This window comes from Austrofundulus limnaeus, unplaced genomic scaffold (genome assembly GCF_001266775.1).
Source record: "Austrofundulus limnaeus strain Quisiro unplaced genomic scaffold, Austrofundulus_limnaeus-1.0 Scaffold111, whole genome shotgun sequence".
In the NCBI taxonomy this organism is placed as follows: domain Eukaryota; kingdom Metazoa; phylum Chordata; class Actinopteri; order Cyprinodontiformes; family Rivulidae; genus Austrofundulus; species Austrofundulus limnaeus.
In genome coordinates, this window is record NW_013952513.1 from 1,084,109 (window position 1) to 1,093,609 (window position 9,501).

Sequence of the window (9,501 nt, forward strand, 5' to 3'; positions counted from 1 at the left end):
ACATTATCAAATATTAAAAGCCTTATTAGAAAAGTAAGTCTTACATAAAGATCTAAAAGAAAACAATGAGGTAGACTGTCTAATATTTAGTGGAAGGGCATTCCACAAACTGGGAGCCCTGACCATAAAAGCCCTCTCTCCTTGAGCTCTGGGAATGTAAAGGAGTAATTGATAATGGTAATTAGTAAAATCATTGTGAACATGTAAACATAATTTACTGACTTCTTATTTTTTTGTGACAAGCACCTTCCTGTCCCAAGTTGAGACTAATAGTCATATTTTAGCGATATTTTTACAGGCTGGTTAGGGATGTTTTGACCGAGCCAAATTATTACACTTCACTCCACATGTACAGCTTTCATTTTTTTTGTACAGCTAGCACCTTCCTGTCTCTGGGTTTTGACTAAAATTAAAATTAATATTTTAAAAACATGGGCACTTCCTGGCTGTTTCGATCGAACTTCTCCCAGCTGCCCCCAGCTTCTTCAAACCCCACAGGAAATAATCAATCCAACCAATCGTGTCTTGGACAAACTCCTCCCACAAAACAAGAAACTCCTACTTAGTGACTGCAGAGACTCTTTTCTTGTTATGGCCAGAACAGGTTATTTTACAGGTGATGTATGATTTATACAGCACCTAGGAGAGACCAAGTCCAACTTTTCTTCACTCATATAGACTCCAAGTACACAACAAAATGTATTTAACAGTTTTAAAAGTGGATTTTGCATGGTACGTCCCCTATAACCTGATTTTAGTCAATAATTAAAACTTTTGTAATTATTTAACAGTCAGAGCTCTCAAAATAATTTATATTGTTGTAGGTATTTCTTCCCTGGATAGCAGGACGTCAGGTAAGATGGGCATGCGTGCGGTCTTCTACTACCTGGCGACCACCCTGATTGCGGTGTTTATTGGCATTGTGATCGTCATGATCATCCGACCGGGAAAAGGCAACCGGGACAGTCCGCTGCTCAAAAGTGAAAATATTGAACCAGTTCAGGCTACTGATGCTTTTCTGGACCTCATCAGGTGAGATCTCAGTGACTTTAATATTTTGAATGCAGCAAATACGTTTTAAATAATTACTGGGTTATTGAACTTAAGTGGTGTTGTTCCATTTGTTTTTCTCTCTCTCTCTTTTGTTTCAGGAACATGTTTCCTCCCAATTTGGTAGAAGCGTGCTTTAAGCAGGTAAAGCTGTTCTTCTCAATCATTGTAAAGTAATCAAACCTTCACATTTTAGCTCCTGGTATTTTTAAAAATACTAAGTTTGATTTAAGATGCATTTTAAAGTGCATTTCATGGTTTTTACTTTGTCATTGCAGTATAAAACTGTGTACAAGAAGATAGTCCACACAAGGAACATGACCATGACTCTGAACCTCACAGACTCTCTGAATGTAACAGAATCTAATCTGACCATGAAAGTCAGCAAGCTTCTGCACACCATACAAGTAAACACACATTACCCTCTGTTTACTGCATGCTCAAATCCAGCTGGTTTTGCTGAATACAATGGACCAGTTATGGTTTTCCATCTGACAGGAGACGGTGGAAGAAACCGTTCCTGTGTCTGGTTCCTCTGATGGAGTAAATGCTCTGGGTCTAGTTGTCTTCTCCGTGCTCTTCGGTCTGGTTATTGGCAACATGAAGCAGCAGGGCCAGGCTCTTCGAGACTTCTTTGATTGCTTAAACGAAGCCATCATGAGGCTGGTAGCCATCATCATCTGGTCAGTGAACACACACCTGAAGCTTTTCATGTGCATTATGTCCTGAAGAAGTGCTGCAGTTCATCTCATTCCATCTCCTCCTGCCAGGTACGCTCCAGTCGGAATCATGTTTCTGATTGCAGGGAAAATAGTGGAGATGAAGGACCTGGCAGAAGTGGGTGGTCAGTTGGGGATGTACACGGTATCTGTCATTGTGGGACTTCTCATCCACGGACTCTTTGTCCTGCCGCTGCTCTACTTTCTGGTGACCAGGAAGAACCCCTACAGTTTCATCGGTGGCCTGCTGCAGGCTCTCATCACTGCTTTGGGGACATCATCCAGGTGAATCTCATTGTGGAAAGGTTTCTTTTTGCTCTTTTTTTTCTAATGTGCCTTCCTTTTAGCTCACCAGATTTAGATAAATGGCTGCCTCTCTCTGACTGGTTCTGATGACATTTTCCTCCCCACTGTCACTAAGTGCTCGTTTACTTTTTAAATATAGTCAGTAGTCAGTTTAATAAATTGTATTAAAGAAACTACATTGCATATCACTGTTTAAACTATTAACTTAAAAATTAAGTTATACAACAATTAGCCATATTACTAGGACCACTGTTGGATGAAAGTGTTATTTTAATATAATTGTTTTGTTAAAAGATAAAAACACTTTCTATAGAGTTTCCTGTTTATTTTTTGAGTTTCTTTCTATTGTTTCTTTATTTTTTGTCGTTTTGTAAAAATAAATATTTTTTTCCAGTTTCTTTGGTTTACCACTGCTAAATCCTAACACTTTTTGCGATTCAAACTGATAATTTGTTTTTTGTCATCCACATACAGTTAACAGTGTTGTGGATCAATCACAGGTCTTCACATACTAACAATACCACACAGCATTAAATGATCCCTCTGACAGGGCCCCAAATGAGCTGTTTACATGCCTCAAAGAAGGCGTCAAAGGGTCCACTTGACCTCCAGTATCCAAAGATATCTGACTGTTGTAATTTGATGGCATCTGGAAACTCGTCCAATTTCACTGATGCTTTATATCAAAACCCAAATATGTTCTTTCTTAGGGTCCTGACAATTCAGAGCTTCTTCCATTGCGAAAAGTACCCAGTATTTGACAGCTGATCATAATGTTATGTATGTTAATCATATCGGATATGTATGAAATTCTTTAGGGATGTCAAACAACACTTGTATTGTGGTTCTGTTTTTGGAAAGCACAGTGCAAGAATAGATAAAATACATACTTTCCAAATACATACATCTATTTTTTTATTTACCGTTATTTCACCAGGCAAGTCCCACTGAGATCTCAGATCTCTTTTTCAAGGGCGGCCTGGGCCTGAAGGCAACCTATTATACATGTTTTGTGTTGTGGGGGAAACCGGAGTACCTGGAGAAAACTCACGCAAGCACGAGGAGAACATGCAAACTCCCAGGTCCGAACCGGGGATCGAACCCAGGACCTTCTTGCTGTGGGGCATCGGCGCTAACCGCTGAGCTGTCGTGCTGCCAAACATCATACATCCATCTGTGTATTAAGAGGACGATTGAGTGTCATTGTGACATTCAATGTTTTCTTCTTTTGTGTTTTTGCTCCAGCTCCGCTACCCTTCCCATCACTTTTCGATGTCTTGAAGAAAACAACCACGTGGACAAACGAGTAACACGTTTCGTCCTTCCTGTGGGCGCCACCATCAACATGGATGGCACCGCCCTCTACGAAGCTGTGGCTGCCATTTTCATCGCTCAAGTTAACAACTTGGACCTGAACTTTGGCCAGATTCTTACCATCAGGTAACTCAGTGTTGTCTATTGTGACACAGAACACAGTGAAAGTAAGAGTCAGCTCAGTGATTTACTCAAATGTCCAATCTTTTTCACATGTGCACTCAAGTATATTTGATGACAACTTTGCTAAGCTTGTAGGTTTTCAGGCTTTTGTAACATCAAAACCTGATTAAAAGGAGTTAAGAAATGCATTCTTAACAGGTTTTTGCAAAAGTCATTGACATCCAGGTATGGACACAGCTAACCAAAACATTACCTTCACTAATCCGCTAAACAAAAATCTTAGCAATGCTAATGCTGAACCACTAAGACAGTTAGCAGGACTGACACAAACCTGTTGTTAATTTTCTATTGGTTTAATTTGAAGGTGAGTGGGATCAGATGTGGCAAATCGACCAGTCCAAACCAGAGAGTTAAAGCTGTTTTTTTTTATAGAGTTTGTGTTTTTATAAACACAGTTTTAAGTTAGTCAAACAACAAATACTTTCTCTACCATATTTCAAAGTTTTGTATTTGTCATTTTATGTTAAAATGTTGTTTTATTTCTTTTTGTCGCTCTTAGTTTGAAGTTTAGATGCTAAAAATGCTACATGGCATGCTACACATACACGCCTAGCACTGCCTAAAAGAGGGGATCATTTTTATTTATTTTGGGATTGATGGCAAAGAAATAAATGTTTTACACTTGTGAATATTTTAGTGGACCTAAAATTAGCGAAAGCCAACTTAGTGGAAGCTAATCAGTCCACTAACAGTGGACTGTGCCCACCACTGGTGACATCCTGAAGAAGTATTTCAGTCGTTTTCAGAATAGTTTTCAACAAGAGAACTGATTAATTATATGCTCCATTTCATATAAACCTGTCACATTAGTAGTGCTTCTCTGACAGTCTTTTTTAATCATGGAGAAAATGTGTGAAACAGTTAGGTGGTGCGAGCATTTCTTGTGTGGCTTCATCACTACTGCCAGCAGGATTGCACATGTGCCGTTTGTTTGTTTCCCTTTATGAGATGTCTTTCCTCTTCTCTCCATCCCTCCCACCGCCCACTCAGCATCACGGCAACTGCTGCCAGCGTCGGAGCAGCGGGCATCCCTCAGGCTGGCCTGGTTACCATGGTGATCGTGCTGACATCGGTGGGACTGCCCACAGAGGACATAACACTGATCATCGCTGTGGATTGGTTCTTGTGAGTTCCCTTTTTAAATGTCAGCTTGATGGGGATTGGTCAGGGTTTGCTCCAGCCTAAATGTCACCATAAAGCTTCAGAGAGCTCAGAGCTCTCACGTCTTTAAAGGTTATTGATGCATAATACAAAGTGACACGTTAGAAATCCACCAATGCTTTGGTTCTGCAAGTCTCTGATTCCCTCTTTCTCCCGCATCCGCCCCCGCAGGGATCGTCTGCGGACCACTACCAACGTGCTGGGAGACTCGCTTGGGGCCGGCATCGTGGAACACCTTTCCCGCTCCGAGCTGCAGAATCGAGATGCCGAGGTGCGAAACTCTGTGATCGAGGAGAACGAGAAGCCCTACCAGCTTATCTGCCAGGAGAATGACTCGTTCAGCCACCCCAACAGTGAGACCACAATGTGAAGTCAGTGGTTTCACCCTAACGATCTTCACACGCCAAAAGTATTTTAGCTGAGGTTGGTACCATGACAGTAGAAATGGTTATCTTAAACAACTGAGTCAGTAAGTACCTCCCAAAATACAGAAGACACACATTAAAACATCACAACGCCTTGTCAACTTGACAGAAAAATCCCATGATGTTTATTAGTTACACATCCAGAGGAAGTCCCTCTGACTCTTCAGGCTCATTAAAGCATGAAAATGTTAATATAGATAGTTTTTCGAACCACCTGAATTTGGAGTAATATAGTGGAGGATGATGAGCTAATGGCTAGTCCAAGCAGGATCAAAACCAAAGTGGATTCCAAGCACCTAAAACAGCTCCAACCTAAATTTCATGGCCGTTCACACAAACACTGTTTTAGTAATATTTACACCAACCCCCATTTCACAATCTGTTTGTGTAATTTTATTATTATTATTATTATTCATTTTTTGTAAACACAAACAGCAGCATCTAGCTCAGTGGTTCTCAAACTTTTCAGCTTTTGACTCACAAAATAACAGCAGCAGAGACCTGTGCCCCCAACTATTTTTGGGTGATAAACGTTGGTATCAAATCAAATAAACAAGGGCATAAGAAACGATATTCATTATGCCACTTTCATCCCTTTTTCAGTACACTAACCTCACTCCTTTGGAACAACTAAGACAAAAAATGTTTCTAGTAGTCATTTTTAAATGTAATTAATTCTGAAAATCCTTCAAAGACCCCACCTTGATTTTTCAGGACCCACAGTGGGGTCCTGAACCCAACTTTGGGAACCACTGATCTAGTTGTAGCACATTCTGTTCAGCCTTGAACTTGTCCTACAGGTATGTTACAGGAAATGATGGGTGATGTGAAACTGATAGAAGATAATGTTTGCATAAAATTTATATGATTTCTGTTTTAAAATGACAGGAATCCAGTTTGTTCTTAGCTCTGCTCAGACTAGCAGCTAGCTTTCCAGAGTGGTCAAACTAAGGATGTTCAAAGAGCTATCTATTACAGGTAAAACACTATCTGCTCACAGCAATTCAACAGAACCTACTTTTGTGACCTGTATATATCACTTTTATGTGATTTGGTCAGAATCATTGTACTATAAATCTATAACGTACTGCCGTCAGTGCTCAAAAACTGTGTTAGTGCAAGTAAGCATCACCAGTTTTAAAAGAAACGTCAAACCAGTTAAATTTTTCTGCCATTATTATAAAAATCTGAACATTTCCATCCATTATTTCTACAAGACTAATTGTAGTAACTTTGTCTTCTTTGTAAACACTTGTTTTTGTCATTCTTATCATGACTACCTCTAATACGAGTTTTAGGGTCATTCCAAAAAATACACAAATTCAGCAGGATGTAAATCTGACCTAAAAAATTGTGTTGTTTACGTTTTCTAACATTGTAATTTAAAGACTTTGAATGTAACTGACTGTTAAACTTTGGAAAATAGTGCAAAAATATCTATATTTCAGTTTGATGTATTTTCAGTGACTTTATCTATCAGTGCTTTTTAAGAGCTATAATGGTGATGTTCTGTTTATTTCGTGCTAACGTCATTAATAGTGAACTGTATTTTATGGGCAGTGTTGCAACACAGAATCGCATCTCTACACTGTGGCCACAGCTTCAATTTATTAACTGAACAGGCAACTTCATTTTAGTATGCTAAAATAAAAAAACATGATTTACAAACCAATTGTTGTTTCCTTTTAGGGTTTTGTGGAAATAGAGTAAAGTCAGTTTGTAAAAGCTTTGAAAATTTGAATGTGCTTTTGTTTTAATAGATGTTGTAAATGATAAGTTGGATTTTACTTTCTCTTAATTTCATTTAAAGCTTGTTGACTCTGGAACTAGATTTTGTTAATTTTAAAGTTTGCCTTTGTTTCGATGCTTGATGTCATTTTCTATCCGAGAGCAGCTCAAAAGTTGGATGGACAGCGTATTAAAAATGTGATGAATAAATGTCTCAGGAACTGGACTGTGATTGGGATTATTGAGATTGTGGCTACCCCTTGTGGAGGATATTATCCTGTCCAGAAGCTGTAATCTGTTCTTAAGACTAATGTGGGCCAAATTTTTAAACCAGTGAGTCAACAAGTATATACACTTTATTTATTAGATTACAAATTATAAGTCCACTTCTTTCAAATGACAAAAAAATAAATAAAGTTTTATAACTTCAAAAACATCCTGTGGTGTTAAATACTATAAATGTAACTACTTTTGTTAGAACTCTGCTCTATTAAGGATGTTTTTATTAACTCAGAACAGGTATCAGTGAAAATCAACAAACATTTATTTCTGAAACTTTGAAAATTATTTGCATCTATTAAGAGGGGCCATGCATTTTCCAGTAACATAGTTCAGTTCTATACTACAGTCAAGTAACCATGTTACCTTCAGTTGTTATGAAAACATTGTTTATTTTAGAAATAAATTAGAATAGCCGTCTATCCAATGCCTTGAAATTGGCCTCTGTCTCTTTAAGAACCTCCTAACATTTCCAACACTCCCACATCAGCACATCTTCACAACGATGCTTCGGGGGAGGGCTTTTTCTGTGGGGAGGGGGCTCGGCTGCAGACTGAGCCCCAGGGAGGAGCTTTGTGTAAATAGGTGGGGCTTTGGACCAGCAAGCGTTTAGGCAGCTCCACATGGAAACGGGAGATTCAAGGATTTCTCTAACATGCATGAATGAGACAAAGCAACACTCTGTGTATGTTTTTGATGAGGGAAAGACATTATAACATGATATAATGCAAAAAAAAAAAGGTAGATTTTCTGTACAACCCCCACCCATTTAGTAATAAATTATAAATTATAAAACCAAAACATTTGACATTTAGGATGTGTAAAGAAAAAAAAGGATGTGTAATGTTAGTGTTCACCAACACTGCAGCTAATCAATGTCAGTTTATCACCATTTGTTAGGAAAAAGCACAATCTGATATTTTATGATCATTTTTTAGTTAGGAAACAAAATAGTTACAAAATGATGTCCAATAAGTTTTAAAAGTTGTTCGTTATTACAAGGTTTTCTGCTCTTAATTAAAGTGAAACGTTTTAACATTATTAAAAAAAACAATAAAGTAGTTCTGTATGGCAGAATCAAACTGGTTAATAAAAACATCTTTGGCTTTACTGTTTGGAGACATCAAAGAAACAGTTGAACAGAGTTATTAGTGTTAAAGGATCTGCAGAAGCAAAATGGGCATGGTTCTTATAACTCTCGTGACTCCTTTTTGTCAGAACAAGTGTTGATGTTGTGGTGTATTGTTTTGTTTTATGAAAAAAATTACTATTTGTTTTTGTTTTATCTGTTTATGTTTTTCTAGTTATATTCACCTGATGTGTCCCATGTTTTTGCTCTCCTTCTCAGTCAGATCTCCCTCTTGGCTCTGATACAAACTCTTGGGTTCTTTCTTCATGTCATGTTGTGTTGCAGAGGATTCCTTCATTAGTTATCAAAATTCAATTTGTGATTCTACCTGCCTTCCTCCTGGCTGCTTTCAGGACCACAAACTCACAAAGCTGTGAGAAGAAAGTTACAATTGTGCAAATTCTTGTCCGTCCACAAACAAAGAATGTCTTTACAATTATCATAAAGACTGAAAATGTCAACTCAATGTGGGATGTGTTTCTACTGAGGAAAGTTCTGCTCTGTGGACAAATTAATACAAAATCTTAATTTTTTTTTTTTTTGGACCTCTGGAACCTTTACAAACACACAACTCTTGTATGTTTTAGCTTCAACTTCAGAGTCAAGACTTTAATAGTTTGTCCAGCTAAAGTTGGTCTAAGGTGACTATAGAAACAGTCAAAATATCAGTTTTAATGCTGATCAAAAACACAACTTTAAAGGGGTGGTATTATGTGTTTCTCAGGCATACATATAAATACACTCCTGATCAAAATCTTAAGACCAGTCAAAAAAGTGCAAGAATTTGCATTTTGCACTATTGGATCTTAAGAAGGTTCTAAGTAGAGCTTCACAATGTTAAAAGAAGAAATCAGTGCAAGAGACAAGAACTTTTGAGCAGGGAATTTTCTGAAAACTGCATTTACACTCAAACATGATTTTTTTCAGCTGATCAAAAGTTTAAGACCATAGCTCAAAAAAAAAAAAAAACAACCCGAAAACTCCCACAAAACAGAAATCAAAGTGTCAAGAAAAGGACTCAGTAATGAGTAGCTCCACCATTCTTGTTGATGACTTCAAACAATGGTTTAGGCATGCTTGATGCCAGTGTTTCCAGGAGGCTAGTGGGAACGTTGCTCCAAGTGTTGAAGATGGCTTCACGAAGGGCATCCACTGTCTGGAACTGATGTCCATTTTTGTAAACTCCATCCCCAAATGTTCTCAGTTG

The 9,501-nt window shown here is 38.1% G+C and overlaps 1 protein-coding gene across 1 annotated transcript in view; it reads left to right on the top strand.

The window, feature by feature from the left end:
* The window catches only part of slc1a6 (solute carrier family 1 member 6), a gene marked incomplete in the record, with an annotated part of 11,244 nt that extends 5,642 nt beyond the window's left edge, over nt 1-5,602 (top strand). The window contains 8 exon segments of the mRNA XM_014014215.1: nt 825-1,032; nt 1,152-1,194; nt 1,329-1,457; nt 1,549-1,733; nt 1,821-2,054; nt 3,321-3,515; nt 4,563-4,697; nt 4,905-5,602. Of these exon segments, the coding sequence (XP_013869669.1) occupies nt 825-1,032; nt 1,152-1,194; nt 1,329-1,457; nt 1,549-1,733; nt 1,821-2,054; nt 3,321-3,515; nt 4,563-4,697; nt 4,905-5,103 (1,328 nt within the window).
* Between the last annotated feature and the right edge of the window lie 3,899 nt (nt 5,603-9,501).